We start from the raw sequence: 25,142 nt of genomic DNA on the forward strand, positions 1-25,142 counted from the left end.
TTTAGAAGATTTTACGGAGTTATATTTGTAAAAATAAATTCTGGTTTTTTGTTTGGTCATAAGGGGTTGATTATAATTTCACTAGTTTTTTTTGTTACTTTTGCATTTGATTCAAGTTTGAGTATACTTTTGGAGTTAAAATCAAGTTTTGAGTCATATTTGGTAAAATCCTCATAAAGATTTGATAACAATTTTTGTATCATTCATATTTTCGTTTACAAAAATTATACTATTAAAAGATAACCAATTAAATTAACCATATAATAAAAGTTTCGATATTTTTTCTTATATCTTATATTTTTAAAAATTTTAAAACAAATATAAATTATGAAAAAGATGATAAAAATTCCACATTGGAAATTTTGCGAGCAATGATTTAACTCTTTTTTGTTTGTTATAACAAGATACAAAGATAGTAAAATCATATAAATATGAAATCTCATTTAATAGATATTCATATTAAATATATATATATATATATATATATATATATATATATATATATAAATATATGTATTTTTTGTATCATTTAAATTAAACTATATATCATAAAAATGCATAAATATGTTAATTTAGCAATTTTCATAGAAATGTTTTGAGACCTTAAAATTTTAATTTAAAAATTTTGCATTAAATTTTTAAAAATGATTAACTAGAACTATTAAAATTTACAACAAATGTTTGCTTTTAACACCTAGTGTCGATTCTTATTTCCTAGTAAGACCATGAAGCTGGTCGTTTTAGACACTGCTTAGATTGTACATTTGTTATATTCATGAATCTACTAACCAAGGTTTCTCAAGGGTGATTTTGGTGTTTTTGGATAGAATTTCAGCGGAACTCCTATGTCTTCTGCTATTTTTCAAATCTTCGCGTCTCTTGTTGCATTTTAAGTGATCGGAATTGTCGATAATACATTAATAACATTAAACAGTCCAGTATTTATTCAGGGAAATAAAGAATCATAAAATCTACAGTTGTTTACTGTTTATACAAATGGTTTACAGAACATTTTTTTTTGTCATCAGGTTTATATAACATATATTTGCTTTCTTGAATATCCAAAAGAAATATGAACATCCAACATCGATCCAATTAAAAACTTTGATCAAGTTTAAATTTAATCTATGAAAAATAGATGAGAAACAGTGTAATGAGAACCTGTCTAATACTTCGAAGACCTGTCCGCAAGTGGCTCCTTCGAAGACCTTTCTAATACTTTATCAACCTTGTCAAAGCTTGTGTACCTATCCTTCTATCGCTTTAGCTGTTTTGCTGTTGTAGCTACCAGGCTTGCACATCGGATATGTCCGATGATGGGCTCTTCTCATGTAACCGATTAAGATTATAAATGAAGTTGTGTTCAAAAAAAAAAAAAAACAGTGTAATGAGAACTCAAACACAAATCAGAAAGAAATTACATACATATATTAGTGGAAACGGAATATGGAAACAGATTAGTGCCTACCACTACCGATTACCAACCCTTAACCTAACGAGTCTCCTATTTCCCTTCTTGTTTTCTCACTCGCAGTTACCAAGTTGCTATTCTAACATAAATATGTACTTGTCACAAATACCTACAAGTGTGTGTCCCATATTAGATGGAATGCTTGTGAGCCATGCCTGAAAATAGTTTCTCCAGTTAATTTTAGCCTCTGAGCGAGCTCCCTTGACGCAGATTAGGAAAACAACTTAAACCTTTCAATCCAAGACCCACAATATTCCCCTGATAACGGGCAGCAACAAGATCAGATGCTGTTAAGGAGAGTCAAGCCTGAATGTATTTTTCTGGAGCAATCCTTGCAGAAAGATGGCTCTGATTGGTAGAGCTGGGAGATAAAATAGTATCAGTATGCTATCAAATCAATATACTTTCATTAAGGGGAGTGTATTGAAACAAAAGTTTCAAAAGATTTTGGGATTTTGTTAAAATCTCCTGTTATTCAACCGAAGACTTTAAAAAAAAAATCCAAATCAAGTATTATTTAACATGGAATTTGGGAAAAGTAACTCAAAATCACTTATAATCCCTTTTTATCCAATTAACAATTTGTAAAAACTAAATCAAATCTATTGTTATTCAATTATAACCAATATCTAGGAATAAATTTTTTGATTAGGATTTTAGGAGAGTTTACATTCTTTTTTAAAAACAGTTCATATAAAAACAGTTCATATAGAATAATACCATCGGTAACTTAAAAATTCAAAAAAATAGAACAAAACATTCTACAAAATATTGTCGTACCTTGTCGAGTAAGAACTGAGAGATGTCTGTCTTGTTCCGAGGGCCTTCTTGCTCGGAGGGCAAAACGCCGGTGTCGGCTATTTCCGCCTCCGGAAGAAACCCGTCTTTGAGTTGTAAATAAATGGTCACTGTAGAATTCGAAGTATCTATTGATCGACTATATATGTCTCTATTAGCACGAAGCAGATCAAAGCGTAGTTACATCAGGATGACCCTGCTTGAAGGATTCTCCAATTTTTTTCTCTTCAGTAAGATATTTAATCTAAAACTTTCCACAAAGGAAAACATTCGACTTCAAAACCAGGAAAAAGCCAAAGCTCACATGCCACAAAGAGACTGCTGCATAAGGTGAGACTCTCACGTCTCATCCCTGACTTCAAAAATATATAAAAATAAGATGATCATTATTTTTATTTATGATCACTATTTTACATGAGTGAGTTCATTGATACATATATCTGCTTGATTCACTCATCAGCATTGATTCAAATGTCAGAGGTTTGATGGATATATGCCAAGTTATTAAGAATGTTTCTGTGTTATTCCAATCATAGTTTACAATGGTATTTATACAACGAGAGTTCCCTATAAAATAGGAGATAAACATGAACTCAAACTTATCTAACGAACTACACTTATCGTATCGTATAAACTTCATCATTATCCTAATACTCCCCATCAAGGTGGTGCGTGTAAGTCTCGAACTCCCATCTTGCCCAACAGATAATTAAACTGTCCTGTAGGTAAAGCCTTGGTCAAAATATCAGCTAACTGGTCTGTTGTCTTCACGTGATGAGTCACTATAGAACAATCTTGAACTGCATCCCGCACAAAATGACAATCTGGCTCGATATGTTTCGTGCGCTCATGGAATACTGGGTTGGCAGCTATATGAAGAGCCGCTTTACTGTCACAATATAAAGACATAGGAGCTCGTTGTTTCACTGCAAACGACTCAAGCAACTCCTTAGTCCACTTCAATTCACTAAGTGTCATTGCCATCGCCATGTATTCCGCCTCAGCTGAGGAACGTGACACTGTATGTTGCTTCTTTGTTTTCCAGGATACAATTGCGCCCCCAAGCATAACAATATACCCCGTAAGTGAACGCCTTGTCAGTGGACAAGCAGCCCAATCGGAATCACAAAACGCAGTAATGTGCAAGTCATTTGATGAACTCAGAAAGATACCATGTCCTAGAGCTCCCTTTAAATACCGTACAAGCCTCAATGCAGCCTCCCAATGATCCGTACGTGGCTGTTGTAAAAACTGAGCCAAAGTGTGTACGGCATAGCTTATTTCTGGCCTGGTAACAGCCAGATAGACCAAGCGCCCAACCAACCTTCTGTAACTTGCTGGTTTTGTTAAGTAATCACTCCTGTTTCTAGCCAAGTTATGGTTCTGTTCCATTGGCGTAGGTGCTGGTTTTGATCCAAGAAGACCACACTCTTCAATAATGTCAAGTGCATACTTTTTCTGACACAAGTACATCCCTTCTTTTCCCCGAGAAACCTCAATTCCCAGAAAATAGCGCAATACTCCCAAGTCTTTCATATGGAAACATCTGCTCAAGTAGGATTTAAACAATGTAATGAGAGCAGAATCATTCCCACCTACTATCAAGTCGTCGACGTAGACTAGTACGAACAGTGAGGCTCCTTTGCGAGTCAATGTGAACAGAGAGTAGCCCTTGTAGTTTTGTTTGAACCCAAATTCAAGAAGATCTTTGGAAAGCTTTGAGAACCAACATCGAGGTGATTGACGAAGACCGTAGATGGCCTTCTTAAGTCTGCATACACGGTTGTCATCAGGCGTAGAGAAACCAGGAGGCAACTTCATATACACCTCTTCTTCTAGATCACCATGCAAAAATGCATTATGAACATCCATTTGTGAAAATTCCCATCCTCTAGATACTGCAACTCCAAGTACAATTCTCATAGTAGTCATTTTCACAACTGGTGCAAACGTCTCAGTGTAGTCAATCCCTTCTTCTTGATTGTTTCCACACGCAACAAGTCTTGATTTTGGTCGCTCCAATGTTCCATCGGCATTATACTTATTTTTATAAATCCATTGACATCCAATAACTTGTTTTTTTGGAGGTAAAGTTGTTACTTCCCATGTGTCTCTGTCTTCCAACGCAACAATCTCATGTTTCATAGAACCACGCCATATTTTGTGTTTGACAGCCTCTCTATACGACTTTGGTTCAAAATGCTCTGTGATGGTTGCAGAGAAACTCTGCATCGCAGGAGAGAGACGATGACATGACATATACTTAGTTAAGGGATATAAGGACGTACCAGACTTTGATGGACACGGAGTAGAAGCAGGTGAGCTCGGGGGTTTATCATTGTGTTGTGCTGAGTAAAGCACATATGGAGAAAGCAAAACAGATTGTTTCTTTTCACGTCTACCACGTCCTAGGTGTCCATCTGTTTCTGCGGTTGTATTATTCTGGACTGTCGTAGTAGCAGAAGAAGACTCCTGATCAGTGACTTCTACTTGAGAAGAACTAACTCCCCTTGTCTTAGTGATGTCTCCCCCTTGCTCATTACCCGACGGCACGAGTGTATCTACAGAAACTTCCAACTCTCCAGGATCTTCCATGTCCACTATTTGTGGGATCATATGATTAGGAACAGTCGCGTCAGAGGATTTGTCCGTCGGAGAGATGTCTCTGTATGGAAAAATATTCTCGTGGAAGACCACATCACGAGACACAAACAACTTGTCTGACTCCAAATCGCAAACCACCCAGCCTTTTTTACCCATAGGATATCCAAGAAATACACAACGAGAACTTTAAGGATCAAACTTGTCTTTGTTTCGCGATATGCATCGAGCATAGCAGAGAGTACCAAATACTCGTAGGTTTTCATAAGAGAGAGGAGATCCGTAGAGCAACTCATATGGTGTTTTGTTCTTCAGCACAGCCGTAGGCGTTCTGTTGATCAAGTAGGTGGCTGTCATCACACTTTCGCCCCAATACTTCTTAGGCAAGTTACCCTGAAAGAGCAATGCCCTAGCCACATTCAAAATATGTCTGTGTTTTCTCTCTACCCGGCCGTTTTGTTGTGGAGTCTCCATGCACGATGTTTGATGAACAATTCCTTCGTGAGCAAAGAATTTTCGTAAGCACAAGAATTCTGGACCATTATCGCTTCTTATAGTCTTGATATGTTTCTGAAACTGTCGTGTAACAAACGCACAAAACGTTTTAAGTGCATTTGGAGCCTCTGATTTTTCTAAGAGTAGTATCATCCATACAGCACGGGAGAAATCGTCAACGATAGTAAGGAAATAACGTGATCCATTAGTTGATGGTTCCCGATATGGACCCCAAAGATCACAGTGCACTAAATCAAATGAATCATTGCTTTATTAAGATTGAGAGAAAACATGTCCCGAGTTTGTTTAGCACGCAGACAAACACCACATGACTGTTCTAAAACACCCAAATAATTAGAAAAAACACCAATTGAGGCTAAAACTGAAAGAACTTTAGATGACGGATGTCCATACGATGATGCCACAAATCCCTGCTTGAATCCACACTCATGCGACCAGCCTGAACTGCAACTGCACCTTCGTAATGATAAACCCCGTTACGCTCTCTACCCGCTCCAATCAAAGTCTTCGAAACGAGGTCCTGTATCACACAAAAATTTTTAGTGAACAACACAAAGCTTGCAACATCACGAAGAAGCTGAGCAACAGAGATGAGTGTAACAGATAAAGAAGGTGCAAAGAACACATGTCTTAAAACAAGACAACCCGCAAGATTCAGACTTCCGTGACTTGTAGCCCACGCAATTTGTCCATTTGGAAGAGATATAGGACAAGGTGCAATTTTCATTACGTCTGTAAGGAGTTTGACATCTCCCGTCATATGATGTGAGGCTCTGGAATCTATGACAATGTCAAACCGTCGATCCTTTCCAAACAAAAGTAATTTTTCTTCTTTACCTGTAAGTTTCTCGTTTTGAGCTGATTTCTGATTGTTCAAGAACTGAACAAGAGTTGTCCACTGGTCTGCGGTAAAGTTTAGAATTCCTGTTCCCTGAGTGTCAACTCCGTGCGTAGATTCCACAATCTGTGTGTTGCAAGCTCGAAATCCCGAGCCTCGTCCACCGTGACCTCTTCCTTGAACATCTCTGCCTCTGGTTCTTCTGTCTCCTCCTCGTCCACCGTTTGGTTTGTTCTTATCCCACCAATCAGGATAACCAATAACTTGGAAACAAATCGTGGAATCATGGCCTTGTTTTCCACAATGAGAACAAACCGTCGGTGACTTCGTAAATCTTGTGGCAGCTGCCTGCGCATTCGTCACAGTAGGTTGAACAAGAGAAGATGCGATCGTAGCAGAGAATCCCACAGCCGGTATCTTATCGTCAGAAGTTCTCATGGCACTGAGATGTCTCTCCTCTTGAATAATCTGAGAGTAAACAGAGTCAACATTGAGTTCCATTTGTCTACTCAACAGATTCGATCTAGTCGTTCTGAACCGCGAGTTGTCTAACCCCATCAGGAATTGATGCAGTCGATTTTTTTCTTGCATCTTCTCATACTTCAACATCGAACCACACTCTGAGCTCCCACAACAGCATGAGAACCCTTTTTCAAAATCAGCAAGATCATCCCACATGATTCACCGTTTCACCGTTTTGCTTACTTGCCGCAATATCAGCATGTAACTGATGAATACGTGTATCATCACTCACCGAGAACCTCCTCTGGAGACTTCCCCACATAGTCTTAGCGCTATCGACCAACGATATTGAAGGCCATAGCTTAGGTTCCACGGCGCTATAGATCCATCCAATAACCATAGCATTCACCATATCCCACTTCTCTTCCTCTTCAGGTTTTCCCACTGGATGTTTTAAGGTTCCATCCACAACCCAATCTTCCTTTTGGTACGAAGAGAATTCATCATTAGCTTCGACCACCTTTCATAATTCGTCCATTCAACAGAATCGGAGTTTGAACATGTCATGTACTGTCTGACGGATGCAGATAGTAAGGAGACATGCGGACATCTGGAGTAGCAGAAACCAATCCTGCTACACTACTTGTCAAGCTTGATTCTGTTCCAACCATTGTTTAAAGATGCAGAACGAGATCAAGAGATAAATCGAAATAAAATTTATTGGTTTGGCTCTGATACCATGCCAAAATATTAAGAATGTTTCTGTGTTATTCCAATCATAGTTTACAATGGTATTTATATAACGAGAGTTCCCTATAAAATAGGAGATAAACATGAACTCAAACTTATCTAACGAACTACACTTATCGTATCGTATAAACTTCATCATTATCCTAATAATATACAAACTAAAGAATTAGAATCTGCACATTCACACAAAAAAAAAAGCTGAACGAGCCGGTCCGTACAAAGTCTTTCAGTACAAACTCTTCACTGCAGTAGTTTCAATGATTGTTTTTGCATCACCTCTGGAGCTCTGTAGCTATCTGAGCTTTGGAAGAATATGAATCAATCTACGTGTTAACGTAATCACAAAAGGCATCGTAAGGATTTCCTCTAGTAAAAGTGAAATCAAAGCCCTTAAAGCATGGTGATTTCATCAGTGTCACTGAACAGTCTTTGATGACAACGCTCTGCAGTTCCGGGTGCTGGCATTAAATTGGCTCAACAAGAGAGAAACTTGCTGCTGTAACAAGTGGAAAATCATAGGAAAAATGAACATCACTTTCTACAGAACAGTGACTGAAAATTTGCATCAAGTCTTCTAATATACATAAGTAAAACATTGCAATATATTTCTTGTGATGTTTATGAGTAACGAGTGAAACTGCAAGACGTGTGTCGCAAAAATGAATGAGTTGATAGAAAGATTCGTAAACAAAAAGCAAATTGAAAAAAAAATTACCATTTCAAATCACTTAAATAACTCTGAAATTTAGGGAAAAAATAAATCAAATTATACATGGATTTCTGTTTTTATTTTTAAAATTTTATCATAATCACTCCAGTAACTTTAGAATCACTTTAAAACACACCAAAATTAAAACACTCTAAAATCTTCTAAAACTCTAACTTCAATACACCTCCTAAAGTGATTGGTAGAACATTAAATGATTAATATATTAAATTGTCATAAAAATTAATATATGGTATATAATTTTTTTTTTTAAATAATGAAGATATATTTAAGTTTATAATATATAAATAAATATTATTCTATGTTTTGTTATTAAACATAATGAATCATATATAATTATATAAATTATATTTTATTTTAAATGTGAAATATTATTATTTAAAAAATTAAATTTATTTTAATTGAAACTTTATTTAAAAAATAAATTCTATTTTTAAATAGAAACATATTTTTAATATTGTTATTCAAAATAAATTAATTATATGTAATTATTTTAAATCTGAAGTCTGACTGCTCAAGCCGCAAAACCACATGGTCCTCTGCGTTCCACACCTTGATACCTCAAAGTTGCCCCATCTTCTCCTTCACCGCAAGTCACCGGAACCGTGGCCGTGTCCAAATATCTTCGTCTCGGCACACTTCGCCATGAATCTCCGCGAGCCACCACGACATGAGTCGCCATGGCGTCAAGTTTCCATCTACGCCGCCTTCATCCACCATGGGATCTCAGTTTACTGTCGAAGCTCCTCTCACCGCAATCAAAGCTCAAAGCCACCGTGAACTCTGTCTTCCTCAACATGATCCGCCGTGAAAGCTCTGGAATCCGGCGAAGAGAAAGCTCGTGAGCTCCAATGGCCATTCTTGGCTTTTTGGCAAGTCTTGTCCTTCATCCTTTGTAAATTTTTGTTTTTGCCCTAAGCCCTTTCAATGTGCAGAAACTACAATGTGCAGAAACGTCCTCTTCATTCAGCCTTAAACATTTTAATTTTACATTTTAGCCCAATCAAATATTCTGAATTTGCAGCATTGGTACCTAGCCTCTTTTAAAGATCATATTGGACCCAAGACTTCCATAAAGTGAAATTTAACTCATGATTTTCGCCATAAACTTCCAACTGTGCAATTTAGACCATGTGATATGCAATTATGCATGTAAATGCAATATATACATCTAATATGCAATCTAAATAATCAATATGAACTAAGATGAGATACTAAAAACCTATAAAAACATGAAATATCACATATAGGTCAATATATATTCAATTTCCAGATTGTTGTCTTACGATTCCAAGGCTTGAGTCATCGACTTGAATCGTCCTGTCTCACGAAGCAAGACTCGTCTATATGTGTCAATATATATTTTACCCTGCTTTGATAATTGGTGATGGAGTCATGGTAAGTTCAGAATTAATCACAGATGAATTTCTGAAAACTGGACTTGTTCTCGAAAAAGATGCAAAGCAAAACTTAACAGTAAGAGCTTTTTGAGATTAAAATTGTGATTAAGTGGAGAATATCTAATCCAAGAACGTGGATGCAAGCAGCAAGTGCATCAAAAGGGTTTCTAGTTGACTTATGTTCTTGTTTTCGTTAATTGAGTTTAGACACGGCTCTAGAAACCCTGAACTCTAACCTTAAAAATATATTTGAAAAAACTTAAACAAAATACCAAACCAAACCCTAAACTTTTAACTCAAAACCCTAAACCCTAAACTTAAAACCCCAAAACTCAAAATCCTAATTTCTAAACCCTAAATTTTTATCTCTAACCCCAAACTCAAAACCTTAAACTTAAAACCCCAAAACTCAAAATCATAATTTCTAAACCCTAAATTTTTAACTCTAACCCCAAACTCAAAACCTTAAACTTAAAACCCCAAAACTCAAAATCCTAATTTCAAAACACGAAACTCTTAACTATATCTCTTTTCCCTATCAACACTAGTTTTTTTGGTTATATGATCGTAAAGAAAAGTCAAAGACCTTATGTGTTAGTAGACTAAATCGTTATAACAGAAGGTGAAAAAAGTTTGTGATGTATGTATTGAATAGTTTGATATATGTATTGAATAAGTATACGCTCTTGTAATACTAAAGGTACACCTAGTTTACACAGCATCATACATTTAGTGCACACTAGAACATACTCTACGTTACATCTAATGTATACCTAAGCGTACACCTGAGTGTACACCAAAACTTAAATCTAGTATATATGGAGCATAAATAATAGCGTACATCTAAAAATTTACACCATAGTATGTACTTAAGCATATATCACAGCATGTACCAGACGCTTTTGAGACCCTTTTCGCTTCTCAAGTAGAAATCATAGCTAAATTTACGGTGTTGAGACCATTTAGTAAATATAGTTCGACAATTAAACATATGCTTGAAAACGTATTTAGCTCCTTTTCTAAATATGCAATTTATATTGATCATTAAAAGTTATTAATAAAGTAACAAAAAATAAAAGAATAATAATAAAATTTATCCACTCATAGATGTTCTTTCATTGTGAGCACTTGATGAATAGATATATTATTCAGAGTGTAAATGTTTATTTTTCAATTAATAAAATCAAAGAACATCACTATACTATAGAGGACATGACATAGTTCAAAATGGTTTCTTTCTTTGGTTTCAATTGAAATACTTACAAAAAGAAAAGAAAACAGAGATTAGAGATTCAATGAACTAAAGTGATCACTAACACAATCTAAAGAGTCACTAAATCAAAGCTCAGTGTACACGTGTACATGCTCCAGTATACACACTTCGGTGTACATGCTCAAGTTTACACACTCTAGTGTACATTCTCTGTTGTACATGTTCGAGTATACATGCTCCGGTGTACATTCTCGAGTGTACATACACTCTGGTGTACATGCTCAAGTGTACATTCTCTGTTGTACATGTTCGAGTATACATGCTCTGGTGTACATTCTCGAGTGTACATGATACAGTGTACATTCTCAAGTGTACATGCTCCAGTGTACATGCTCCAGTGTACACTCAACAGTGTACATGCTTTAGTGTACATGCTTCAATGCACACTCTTCGGTGTACACGCTTTGGTGTACATGCTCCAGTGTACCTGCTCTGGTGTACATGTTCCAGGTACGGTAAGCACTAGCCAAGTCTGGAGGCTCAATCATCCGTGCAATCACAACCATTTTCATGAACTTGGAAACATATAGGCCGCCATTAACTCACCTTTAACACAGGAAACCACTTAATAATTTGATTACAAATTTGTTTTAGGGAACACATTATAAATTTAATTGCCAATGTGGAAATGTGAGGTAAATGTTTATGGCAAATGTTTACAGGTATTGTCGAACACAGTTAGTCAAAACTGGACAGTCAAAATGGATTATGTCTTTGGTTTCAAACGAAATACTTACAAAAAAAAAAGAGTCACTGAACTAAAGTGATCAAAAACAAAATCTAGAGTAAATCAAAGCCACAGTGTACACAATCATGTGTACACACTCGAGTGTACATGTCATGGTGTACACACTCCGGTGTACATGCTCAAGTGTACATCATCCGGTGTACATGATGTGTACATGCTCAAGTGTACGTGCTCGAGTGTACATGCTCCGGTGTACATTTTATGGTATACACACTCGATGTACACACTTTGGTGTACAAGCTCATGTGTACACACTCCGGTGTACATGTCCTGGTGTACAAGCTCAAATGTACACACTCCAGTGTACATGCTTGAGTGTACATGTTTCGGTGTACATGTTCCGGTGTACATGCTCCGGTGTACACACTTGGGTGTACATCCTCCGGTGTACACACTTTGGTGTACATTTTTAAGTGTATTTGCTCTCTTGTGTACACACTCCGGGGCATTAACCAAGTTTGGAGGCTCAGCCATCCATGCATTAGCCATCCGTGCAATCACAACCATCCTCAAGAACTTGGAAACATAGAGGCGGACATTAATTCACCTTTAACACATAAAACCACTTAAAAGTTTGATTACAAATTTATTTTAGGGAACACATTATAAAGTTAATTACCAGTGGTGGAAATGTGAGGTAAATGTTTGTGACAAATGTTTCTAGGTATTTTCTAGCTCTATAACTTTGTCATGTTTTTTTATGTGAACAAGTGATATTTGAATAAGAATATTGACATTTTGTATTTTTGTTTGACGAGGATTTGGTTTTAATGGAAAAATATATATTTTACATTCTCCATTGTTAAAGAGAACTATAAGGTGAACATGAACCATTCAAAGAGCATTTTCATATTTTACATTTTACACTGCCAAAGAGAATCTATGAAAACTATAAGATAAAATGAATACTCGAAGGAGTTTTTTCATAGCTTAAGACAAAAGTAAAAAAAAAAAATTGAAGTGTATGTTGTATTTTCTTCGTGTATCAAATGATGTTTTCTAATAAATAAAGTATAGATGTGGTATAATCATTTCGATTATAAAAAGAAGTGGGCCATGTGGCCAATAAAAAAAATATTGATTAAATGTTTGTTAGAGAACAAAATTTAAAATAAGACAAAAATATTATTAGTAAAATAAAAAAATTGCAATAATTTTGTTTAATTAAATTTTTCATAATGTTTCTCTTTTAATAATCTATATTATAATAGTTGAGTTTTTGCTCACTCTTCAGCGTCCTACGTCAGCGTTTTGTGGATCTCATTTTTAAAAAATGTGAAAAAGTGTCAAACTCATAGCTCGAACCCAAGTTATTGAGATATAAACACCAACATTTATACCACTAAGCTAAATGATATTTTGTATATTAATGGTCGTACCTAATATATATTTATGAAGGTCAGAAGCCCTTAATTCTTCAGCTTCCTCTAAGAGTCGGACCTACAAGTGTGTAATGGGTTTCATTTTTAAATGAGATTCATCACGTTATATGAAAAAAAAACTCAAGTTTACAACAATTATAGTTTTTCCATATTGTAATGTGTTGTCGTTTAACATGAGTTTGAGTTCTTTTCATCCTTGTCTAAAACAAGTCTGAGTTACAGAGTTGCGCCATGTCTTTGTTCGTAATCTATTTTTTTCACCGGTGAACTCTTCATGTCCCCATCTTAAATCGCTTGATCATAAATGTTCCTGATTTGTAGCCCCTCTGTAAAGCCTATATATATAATTCTCATTTTTGATGAACCCAATCTGCATCTCCACAAAACTAATTGATTCCTCTTAGCTTTAACCATCTTCTAGAAAATGTTTCTATCTGCCTCTCCAGTTCCTCAAACCGGCGTCCGAGCGTCCTCCGCTCAACCTTCGAGTCTCTCCGTCTTGGTCATAGTAATCAGAGCATAGCCTCTGGCTTCCTCAGCTTCTGGGATTCCCTGAACTTCAAGAAAGACATGGAGTTCGTGGGAATCACGGTTCTCTTCCTTGATGAAAAGGTAAGTTAATCTTCGATCTATCACACTTATTTAACATGATTGTTTTAACTAATTTCCTGATTCTTTGTTGAATAATATTATTTGTAGATTCCGTGATTCATAGGTTTACTCCCGTCGGACGTGCTAATCATTACATGCCATCTTTGAAAGTAGATTCCATTGTGAAAGTTGATCGTTTTGAGGATGCTATGTGCTCAAGCATGCACAAGATAACTGATCATTCATTCCTCATTCGTTTCATCTCACTAACCATTACTGATGAAGTCATCACGGGTGCTCCTGAGATCAATCTCCAGTCAAGATTAGACTGTTCGAAATCTCCAAGTGATTGCGAACACAAACCTAAAACTCCCAGGTATATTATCATATTGCATCTGGGTTTATATTATGTTTCGATATCATAACTGATATTTAAACTCGCAGATGTGGTTGGGCAAATCCGTTCTGTCAAGGGCTTTGACCTCACCAAAGAAACAACTCGAGTCGTTATCCGTCTCCTCATTGATTCGTAAGAAACAATCAACACATAATTCCCTTTATATTAATGTCTATATTGTGCTAACATAATAATCAAAAATATTTCCTACCCAAGATTTGTGGTCATCTATTTATCTCTCTTACTTATCAATCTAATTTTACACAAATCTTTATTTTACAGCTTAAAAGAAACCACAATAACCCAAACAATCAAAACACCAAAAACTAGAATCCCAAAAAAGACAAATCATTAATGATCACCTCTCTTCTTGTCTAATCTTACAAATAAACTTTAAAACAAATATACAAAACCAATCAACTCAACTAAAACTCAGCGACACATACATTGAGCTAGCTAAATAAATACAAACTACAGGGCCAGCTATTTAACAATTTACAAACTTACTTTCGCATATGCTTACGAAGAAGACGAAGACGACAACCAAGATCAGTGAAATTACCTAAACAAAAAAGCAGAGTAAGTTACAAACTTTGATAAATACAACTAACAATGATTTTTGTTTACATATTACCCATCAAATAAAAGAGAAACAAACACAGCCACACCAGCAGATACAAGAGACAGTCCCAACAGATACAAAGGCGGCAACAACATCTCCACCTGCTCGATCCTCTTGTCTTATGAAAATAGCTTACATGTTCAATGTCAACAGGCCAATGCTACTGTCTTCTTATGAAAAATATATATATATTCGTTTTAAGGCCCAAATACTAATTGTCACTCATTTTATAGTTATTTATACAAGTCTTCATGTATTTGTTTTAAAGGTCCAGTAAAAGAAACAAGTTTAAAAATAAAAAAAATATATAACCAACATAATAAGAATAAAAAAATTATTACTTAATAAACACAACTTACACAACTAAACTGGAAAAAAAAATATCCATAAACAAAAGGTACTCTCAACAACTTTTATATAATTTACCTAATCTCAACAGTGCAAGTAACAAATTAAAAAGACAAACAAACAATAAGTCTCAGTGAAAAACAACACCACAAACTATATCAATCGCATTACTAACACAGTTTAATCCTTTATGAATGGAGAACAGTGCATACACAGTTCATCATCACAATTCTAACCCTATAACAATAAAAAATTTGAAAAACAATGATAAACTCAAAACGCAAAATTCACAGATACAATAACTCTAACAAATATTGAGATGAAACAAGAAGTCTGTCCACTGCGCATAGGTAATTTTCCTAGTATAGATAAATGATACACAAATTGCTTTTGGTAATCGACAAAAATCAATTTACCGTATTAGTTTCTTTACTTGTACAAGAAAATGAAGCAAAAGCGTATGAAATAAAAACCATATAACCTCTCGTAGCAATATTGATAGGTTGCAATATTGATAGGTTGTGTCTGGACAGAGTCAAAACACTATACGGTTTACACATTTGATTATCGGGTGATCTCAATCAATGGAGATATTACTTTGTAAATAATCTTGACAGCTAACTTGTGGATTAGTTTTGCTAACGACGGGAATTAGTTTGCGTTCTCCCAAAAAAGTAATGCACACATTGCTAACGTGGTTTAGATATATGAATGGAAAATCTTTATTTAACTTCCAGTTAATTTAGTTTACCCCATCAAAAAACGAAAATAATTTTTAAAAATAGATTGAATGTATTTGAGCAACCAAAATTCAGATTCGTTTCTTAGCAAAAGAAAAAAATCCAGATTCGTCGTTTTCTATATATAAATTATTTTTTTATCTAAAAATACATTCCAATGCGTGCTATGTACGAATGTAAAAATATTATATAATATATAACTTATCTTAAGAGAATCGTGGAGAGAGAGTAAACGTAAAAAACAATAAAATTTGTAAATATAAAGTATGTTACTTTTTATTATTTAATTTGTTTTTAAAAATCAAAACGGCAAAGTTGTGAATATCTGTATTTTATAGGAGATGTAGATACTTTTACGTGACCTTTGTATTGGGTCAAAAAAAGTAGGTTGTCCTCTTTGCAAATAAAAACTTGGCATGAACCATACCCCTAATTAATAACTTACTCATGATCCACACTTCAATTTTTTTGAATGGTATACCAAAAGCTTCGTTAAGTGCATTGAGTAAAGAGCATTGGAGAGCATTAACATTTTGTAAATATTTTTTAAATGGTTTTCTAAAATCTGTTGATCGGATAATGAAAAGTATAATGCTTATGATAAAGTTTTTTTTGATGAAATGTTAAATTTATTGTCACGAGGAAAAAAATGTTTATGTACACCGATAGCTAAAGAATTCTATTGTAACCCAAATTATGAAAACTAGTTCTTTCTATGGCCGACTTGCACTAAACCAACATTGCATTAATCCTTTGAGTTTCTGTTTCTCATAGTACTTTGTGGACATGATCCTTTGTCTTATAGTCTTCTCAATGAACTTCGCCAACTGAGCAACAAGCTTTGCAGGTTTCCCATGTCGTCTCTCATTCCGTTCTTCCATATATATTAGATAGAGACCTGAAATGCTAGCCTCAAAAGTATGGACTGCAAACTCCCCACAGACCCTGCCATGATTCGCGCTACAATCTCACTCCAGTCCGGTGATGGAGGAGGCCGCAAGAGTGTGTCAATCACTTGTAGCCAAAGCGTGTACGAGTAAGGAAAAGCAAAGAACAAGTGATCCCTAGTTTCACCTGGTTCCCCACAGAGCATACAGCATTGAACCCGTCCCCAAAATCGCATTTTGCTACCTGTTGAAAGCCTATCTTTAACTGCCAACCAAGCGATAAATGCATACCTTGGAACTCCTTGCGCAAACCAAATAAACTTACTCCAGACTACAACCGGCTGTTTGCAACGAATCTGTTCCCATGTCGCTGCAGCAGAGAATTCCCTTCCATACTCATCTACCTTCCTTTTCCAAAGTACTTCATCTTGTACATTTGTTTCCTTATGATAATGTTTTACCAATCAATACCTAATAAATTTATCTTTTCTACGATTTCACCGATCGCATGCTAATTAAACAAATTATATTTTAAAAAATATTTGAGATGTTTTTGTAAATGAATATATTATTTTTATATTTTTTAAATAATTATGGGGTTTTACTTAAAAAATATTTATAGATTGAGAATATTTAATTTTTTTATTTTATTTAAAAAATAGATGACAGAAAACAAAAATAATTCAAAATAAAATATATTAATTATTTAATTTTAAAGTTGGAGAATCAGTATTTTTTTAATTTTCGTATTTTTCTTCTAATTTTACTTTAAACATCATATATCAAAATACTTACAAGTGTAAAGAAAAAAAAACTAAAAATAAAATAAAAATTATTCACATTTTAGCCTCACCATAACAAAAAATAGTTAGTTCATGTTAAAGAAACTGTTGTAACTCAATATGTCTAAAAATAAATTATTAAATTCGTTTTAATTCTTATAAATAAAATATATGTTAAAATAATTATAAATATATATTCAGAAATATATGTTAAACTAATTATAAATATATATTCAGAAACTGAGATAAAAAAATACAATCAATGTACTGAAAAAGAAAACTGAATTGATCTGGATTTTATAAATGAAATCACATATTTGAGTATTTTTATACCTATATATTATAAAATATTTAGAATTAATCAACAAAAAAAAGTTACATATTAATTAATTATAATTTAATTATTTTAAAATATTTATATCCATGCATGAACACGAAAATCACCTAGTTTAGAATATTTTTAAATATTTTATCTGCATGTATATTATTATTTCAAATTTGTCTTTCTATTGGTGATGGCTTTGTTTCCGGAGAAATTATTTATTTCCTCCGGCTTTTATGTCTGATTTGTGTCTCCTTGTTGTAAAATAACTTGTTCAATATAATCATCCTTGATGTTCAAAAAAGACAGAGTAGAGATGTGTGGAGATGATCATGTATTCATGTGAATGGATGGAAGCGTTTGTCTTCATGGAAAGACTGTCGAGACATGTGACTTTTTTCCTGTTGTTTATTCTTTTTTTTTTCCTTTTCCTGGTGAACCACATTTAACTAATATGCAAAGATGAAACTTTTGAATCCAATTTTGACTTGTTTATCTTTCACGCAAAATGTCAAACATGTGTGCATCTTTTTTGTTGCTTCACGCTAAAAAGGTCATGCACTTTCAGACTATACATTTTAAAGTTCACATAATACTATTTTTAAAATAATCATAACGAAATCAAGATGATTACTGACCAAAACATAAAAATATAGAAAAAATAAAAGAGGCAACTATGGCTGGAAACAATCCTTCACTGGGCCAAAGTATAAACATAATTCATTTGACGTAAACCAGCCCATACGGAAGATGATATTGCCTTAAGTACGACTACCTATTATTTTATCAAAAGTGGTTCAGAAACCAGAAGAATACAGTGTGTTTAACTTGGGATATCATGATTTAATACGTTTGTAGTGATCCGGCTTGGAACAACGTGGTCTCTTCTAGATTTATTGGATAATGATATTTATTTAGCAGATAGTATATCTTAGCGATATATCCGAATTGTATAAGATACACACGTGCACAAGTTGTATAAACAGATCGAGATATCAACTGTGCACAAGTTGTTCTGTTATTTACAAGATACAAAGTATGGATTATCGATATTTTTTGGAAAGTGTTCACGTGTGTTTGAAAAGTAAACAACTTATATTCCTCTGTAGATGAAATTAATTGCTCACACATGTCAAAAATCAACTCGACAAGATTTATGTCTTCATGTACGGAAGACAAAGATTTTATGATTCTTCACAGAATATATGTTTCCCTCATAACATATTAACATATACTTACTAGATTATTTCCTAATGTGCTATAGACAAATCCGATCACTTAGATGCAGACATGAGGATTTGGAAGAAACAAAAAAAAAAAACAGAAGAAAGAAAAGTTTCTGCTGAAATTTATATCCAAAAAAACACCAATCCTTGAAATTCTTGGATTCATGATCACAATCTAAGAAGTGTCAAAAACGACAAAGCTTTATTGGTCTTACTTGGAAATGAGAATCAACACTAGGTGTTAAAAGCAAACATCTTTTTATATTGAAACGTCTTCTAACACAAAATCAATCAATTAGCATTCACAGTATCAACATGAAAAGAACACAACCATTTGCCCAAAGAGCAACATGAAACTGAAAGTTTATTGAGTTTGGTATTATCTGTTTCAGTAACAGCATTTTTTTTTAAAGATTGTAACTTTTTCAAGAAACAGGGGGCATCACCAAATCAATCAGATCACAAAGCTATAGGAAGGATCAAAAGTCAATCAAACGAAGCAGATCGAAGATCATCAGAAAGTAGATATGGGTTCGTAGGTGTTGGAGTAGAAGGAATCAGAAGGAGGTATACTCACAAAACTCCATAAACAGAGAAGGAAACGACCCAACTCGTGCAACGGGTAGCAAAACGCCATGTCCACAAGCTCCCTTGTGTTGATCCTCTGCGACGACGGAACCCTACATATCAGCTGCCATGTGTCGATGGAGACGTCGGCTACAGCCACCACCACCGCACTGTTGAACACCATAACCAAAAGATTCTTTCTCTCTCTCTCTCTAGTTGGTTTGACTTTCGTCTTGGAAACGTTTCGTGCGTCTTGCTACTAAAGTATTTGAATGTCCTTTTGGGACGTTGAGCATCTTTTCTACCCGATAGTAAACATTCTATAAATTAATAATATTGGACTATAGTTTTTTAATTAATTTATAGACTTATTAACATATAATATATGTTTTCTTATAATACAAGAAAATAATTGATTTTATCGTATATGGATTAATTTTTTGACAACTGTATATAGATTTATTAAATTTTAGAAATCCGTCTTCTATATAGTTTTTATTATATTTTTATATAGATTAAATATGTTTCATAGAATTTAAAAACAGTTTAGATATAATTTTACTTAATATTATCAAAATATATTGAAATGTTAAGAAAAAAATAGAAATGAACTACATTGTGAATATAAAACAAATAATATAAAATTTTGTTTATACTTATATAAAATGTATGTATTTGAATTATTAATTTATAATTTTAATGAGACCATATATTTACATACATTTTTAAAAAATTTATTAACTTATTATTTTATCGATTTTTGTTATATTTTAAATAAGCAATACAAAACCGATTTTTTAATTAATTTATCATGTGTTAATATATCAAGTATTAACTTATAGAATTTCTATTGTATAATGTTTTGTTATTTTATTTTAATATATATACAGTTTTCATATTTTACTAAAAGCAACTGAAAAGTTCAAATCTTTGAACTAGTCCAGGCTTTTAAATGAAAAATCAAAAAGTAAACAGAGCTAAACCAAAATTAAAACGAACCAATATTCACAGTTATCCGATGGTTCTTGTTTCTCTATGCCAAAATAAACCTCAGTTGAACCGGAACCAAATAGATACTCCCTCGATTTTATATTATAGGTAGCTTTAGTAAAAAAAAATGTTTCCACAATATAAGTAGTTTTCATGACTCATTCGGGTGCTTCTCGGATGGGTCAGAGAAAGACCAGGATAGCTCTAGACAAGGATGGTTTAGCATATTAGAAGGCTTTGATGTACCAATGGAGGAAAGGAATACGAGAGCCACCATTTCCCCTACATTCGGAGATAAAGCGCTCATTTGGGCAATTGAATGCATGAGAAATTTACGATAGTTTCATGTTACATTTTAACGGATTGTTCTCAATTGTTGAAGATGGTTTCAGAGCCAGAAGAACGACCAGCCTTTGCAAGTTACTTGGAAGATATCAAGATCCTGAAATGAAGCTTTACTCACTCAGAGTTCATTTATATATCTCGAACACATGATAAAATGGCGGACAGTCTGGCACGCAGTGCTATGAAACAACCGTCATTCGTCGTTCATATGGATGCAGAGTTATGGGTTTGGTTTGTAGAGTCTTAATTGAGTGTCTTTACGTTGATGACAAAAATGTAATTTTCATATTTCAATGTAATTTTTTTTCACTTATTGGATATTGTGTTACCGATTAAATAAGTTAATTTTGTGAAACTTCCTGATAAAAGGGAGAGAGAGATTCATTCACTTGATTAAACAAATCACACAACACAAAGGAGACAAAGTAAGATTTTATTAAAGGCCAAATTAGAGTTTATAAGTTTTCAACGAACTTAAGCCAAACCTTCCTCTTCTGATCCACATTGATATATCATGGTTTTATGGGGTCTTAACAATGATATAAGTCTTGTTTTAGAGTTTTTATGTATATTTCGAGTTGTTGTAGGTTCATGTACGTTTTTGACAAATTTGAAGATTTTGAGCACTTGAGACTTGAGAGCATGATCAAAATTGCAGCAGAAAAGACCAAGTTGAAAGATATCTATGTACCTAGTGTGGATTGACACCATCGCCTGGTGTCGCTCGACACTCATCGTGGACAAGCAAATTTCACGAGTTTTTAATGAAGTTTCATAAATTGCAATTTGTCCCAAAAGTTTTATTTTTTTGCAATAAGTCCCTGATGTGTTTTAGACATATATCTATTATTTTTGATGTGTTATGATTTATTTTGCATGATCCTTTGAGGTTGGGAGCTCCGGGGAGCCGAAAGAATCTTTCTAAAGCCATGTTTTTCTCTTTAATATAATTATGCAGATTTTATTTTTGATCTTGTGTTCTTTGAATATCTCTGAGTAATTTGCTGTTAGATTTAAAGTTTTTCTAAGGTTAAGGATGAATTGTTAGATTGAATAGAATTGTTAAGGTGATAATATATTTCTTCATCAGGATTGTTCTTAATGTTAGATTTAGATTGACAATATGGAATCTCACATTCTTTGTTATGATCTGCAAAAAAATGATATGAGAAAGTTCGAAATAAAAGGTGTACAGGCCACTGGTTTAGAGTGGACAAGGCGGACATACGTTTTTACTTTAGGTTTATGGATCAGAGTGAGAGCGTCATGCACTTGGAGACTTGAAGATTGAAGTTGAATTCATCACTACTTTCTACCTCTAATGCATGCATGTTTTTTTGTGTGTTTATTTGATCACCATACAAGTTATGCAAGCAGCAAGCCTCTTTGATATTCTCAACATATTACAACAAACTTAATTATGAATGTAAGAAAGATATTAGCTAGCTATCTTTCTGTTATAAAACAGTCTCTGTCTCTTCGTTTTATAATACAGAAGAAAATGCAAACACATACCACCAATCCATCATGTCAATAAATGTAACATGTAAGATTTGGTTTTCTTGCATGTTGTTTACTCAAAATCTGAACCTGGTATATATATGAGCAAATAAAACAGTGTTTAAGCCATACTTCGCTAATTAAGAATCAAAGAAAGAAATGTGGGTATTGCATTCCAGTGTTTTTAAGCTTTAGGGGTCGTCAAGATTAGTCTCTGATTTTATATAGATGGCCAGACCCTAACAGCAGGTCAGGCAAGTTGTTTGTTCTTCAAGCAAAGAAAGGACTTCAACACATACATGGGACAGATTGCTCTGCAGCCTCTCGGTTCCGAGTTTTATAAAGCAATGATCCATGTGACACGGGATCATCTCGACCTAGAAGCAACACGCTATCATCTTAAATTTGACTCCTCTCTTAGGGCATCTTAGACGTCAAAGATACCATCGCGATTCGCGAAGAGTATGATAATCCCTAACTATATCCATTTCAAGCCATCTAATGTCTATCTTACTCACTAGTCTGGGTTTAGATATGGTTTTTTTTTTTCTATTTCAGTTAATATTGGAAGTTTGGAACACATGATCAAGAAGACCATAAGCGATATCAATAATTATTAAAACCTTGCACCAATGCAATGGTCTATTTAAAGTCACGCACAAATGGGATGGAGATGGTAAAAGAAATGTTCCGTTCAATGACAAACACACAAATACATGACAACATGTATACATTCTCGATAGAGTTATTAGCAATAGCCTTCAAAAGATTTTATTAAAACGATTCTTGTCCATCAAAAGGTATATTAAGTGTTCTTCCTCGCAGAGTAGGCACAGTAAGCTGCCACTCCAGCAAACGCAGCAGCCGTCACTACAAGTTGACAAACACAACACAACTTAATTTAGTTAAATCAGATTGTAATGGTTTAATTTGGAAATAGTTAATATTGAAGATATAAAGCCACAAACCTGAAGCAATAACAGCTGAGTTGTTACTATCTTTCAGTTTAGTAACCACACAGTTTGATTCAAATCTCTTTCGATGACGTTCTATATCTGCAGACTGCGCATTAGGTATAACAAATCAGTCATTAGAAGATGAACAAAACATACTATGAATATTACCAAAGTGATGAATGAATCAATTTACCGAGAGTTTGCCAACAATCATATGAGCTTTGTAGAAAATATCCTTAACATCATCATCATCACCCCAAGCATCTTCGAACTGATTGATCAAATCTTCAGTTACAAGCTCAACACCTCTCTCTTTAGCTTTCATAGCAGGCTGCCAAGATCTCAAGAACCCTACAAACCCTTTAAGCGAAAGCTTATGAGGAATGTCAAGTTGTATAGGCTTCCCTTCTGATCCCATCCCTATGCTTTCAAAAGGGAACGGCATCGTCTTATAGCCGTCAAACGCAAGATTCATAACGGGAGTTCTATACGGAAACGTGGAGTCCACGAGACGTTTCATGATGGCGTCGACTTCAGGGGAGATGACTAGGTCGTTGTATACCCAAACTGCGATTAATCCTCCTTCTTTGCGAAGAACACGTTTGGCTATGTTGTAGAATGGTTGGAGATCGAAGTAGTGAACGGCTTGTGCAGCGACGATGAGGTCAACGGAGTTATCTCCGCCGACTAGAGCGACCATTTTGTCTTCGGACAACTCTGTTGGAGTGTGGTGGTAGCTGATTCGCTCGTGTTTCACCGCTCGTTTCAGTTGTGCTTCGTTTATGTCTGTAGCCACAACTTTCTCGAAGTACTCTGCGAGCTGTAGTTAAAGTTATGTTAACTTCACGATCTAGTTCTTGTGTCATCATAATGATCTAGTGAAGATAAAAAAAAGAAGAAGCTTACACCAATGGCGGCTTGACCATTTCCAGTACCGACATCCCAAGCCAATTTGTGTTGACCGGTTCGAGCAGCAAGCTTCGTGAACCAGTCGATCGGGTATCTAGGCCTTGCGTTCTGGTAAGCATCCGCTAGTTTATCAGACAAAGCAGCCATTCTTTTTTCTTTCTTGATCTCTCTCTCTTATTCTTGTTCTTGATCTTGTCTTGCTTATTACATTTTGGGAATTATACACTGATCTTTATATTGAGAATGAAATGGAACCAAGTCAAAGTTGACAAAGTCAGATCTGGCGACGAGTCGTCTTCTTCTTAACCCACGGGTTAGTCTTTCTTCCATATTATTAAACCAACTGAATTTGTAAAAAATCTCGTCTGTACATTGTTGACTTTTCTTCCGTATCACAACTTATGATTGGTGGTAGATATGTAATAACATAACGGGCCTATACATTTAGTACTATCTGCGTTTTTAAGGTGCTGAACTAATTTTTATTCGAAAATTATTTACTAAAAATTAGAGATTTATACATATATTTTTATAAAACAATTATTCTTAAAACATAGATAATTAAACTGAAATTTATTTAAATATATTTTTATGAAAATAAAAATAATTCTTTTATATATATAATTACCTATATTTTAAAGCTTAAAATTTATAATATAAATTTTTTTTTTGTTTTAATATTGGTCAAATTTTATTTTATCATAATATAAATTAATTATATATCATTTAATCTGTCTCATACTTAATAAATATTCTAAAAAACTATAATTTGTAAAACATAACATATAAATGTACCGTATTTATAATTTTTATTATTTAAGATTTAATATTAATACATTTATATATATATAAATATATATATATATATATATATATTAGATAAAAATATATTATTAAATTTAATTTAGAAAAAAATATATTTAAAAGTATCTTTTAAGACATCTTATTTTGAAAATGTTTAAATACTATGCTAATTAGGCTGATGAAAAAATAT

The 25,142-nt window shown here is 34.0% G+C and overlaps 1 protein-coding gene across 1 annotated transcript; it reads right to left on the bottom strand.

Moving 5' to 3' along the window:
* Nucleotides 1-22,873: 22,873 nt before the first annotated feature.
* LOC106406451 (putative methyltransferase DDB_G0268948) lies at nt 22,874-24,484 on the bottom strand. The gene is made up of 4 exons (XM_013847124.3): nt 24,146-24,484; nt 23,433-24,059; nt 23,252-23,345; nt 22,874-23,153 (listed from the first exon to the last, which is right to left on the bottom strand). The coding sequence occupies exons 1-4, from the start codon at nt 24,293-24,295 to the stop codon at nt 23,089-23,091; spliced, it is 936 nt and encodes a 311-aa protein (XP_013702578.1). The 5' UTR covers nt 24,296-24,484; the 3' UTR covers nt 22,874-23,088.
* Between the last annotated feature and the right edge of the window lie 658 nt (nt 24,485-25,142).

Source organism: Brassica napus, chromosome C6 (genome assembly GCF_020379485.1).
Source record: "Brassica napus cultivar Da-Ae chromosome C6, Da-Ae, whole genome shotgun sequence".
NCBI classification, from domain to species: Eukaryota; Viridiplantae; Streptophyta; class Magnoliopsida; order Brassicales; family Brassicaceae; genus Brassica; species Brassica napus.

Excerpts from the sequence above, each read along its gene's own strand:
- LOC106406451 (XM_013847124.3), bottom strand. The coding sequence starts at position 24,295 with ATGGCTGCTTTGTCTGATAAACTAGCGGATGCTTACCAGAACGCAAGG. Across the intron at positions 24,060-24,145 it reads ATGGTCAAGCCGCCATTGGT|CTCGCAGAGTACTTCGAGAA; the intron begins GTAAGCTTCTTC and ends CTTTAACTACAG. Across the intron at positions 23,154-23,251 it reads CTCAGCTGTTATTGCTTCAG|TGACGGCTGCTGCGTTTGCT; the intron begins GTTTGTGGCTTT and ends GTCAACTTGTAG.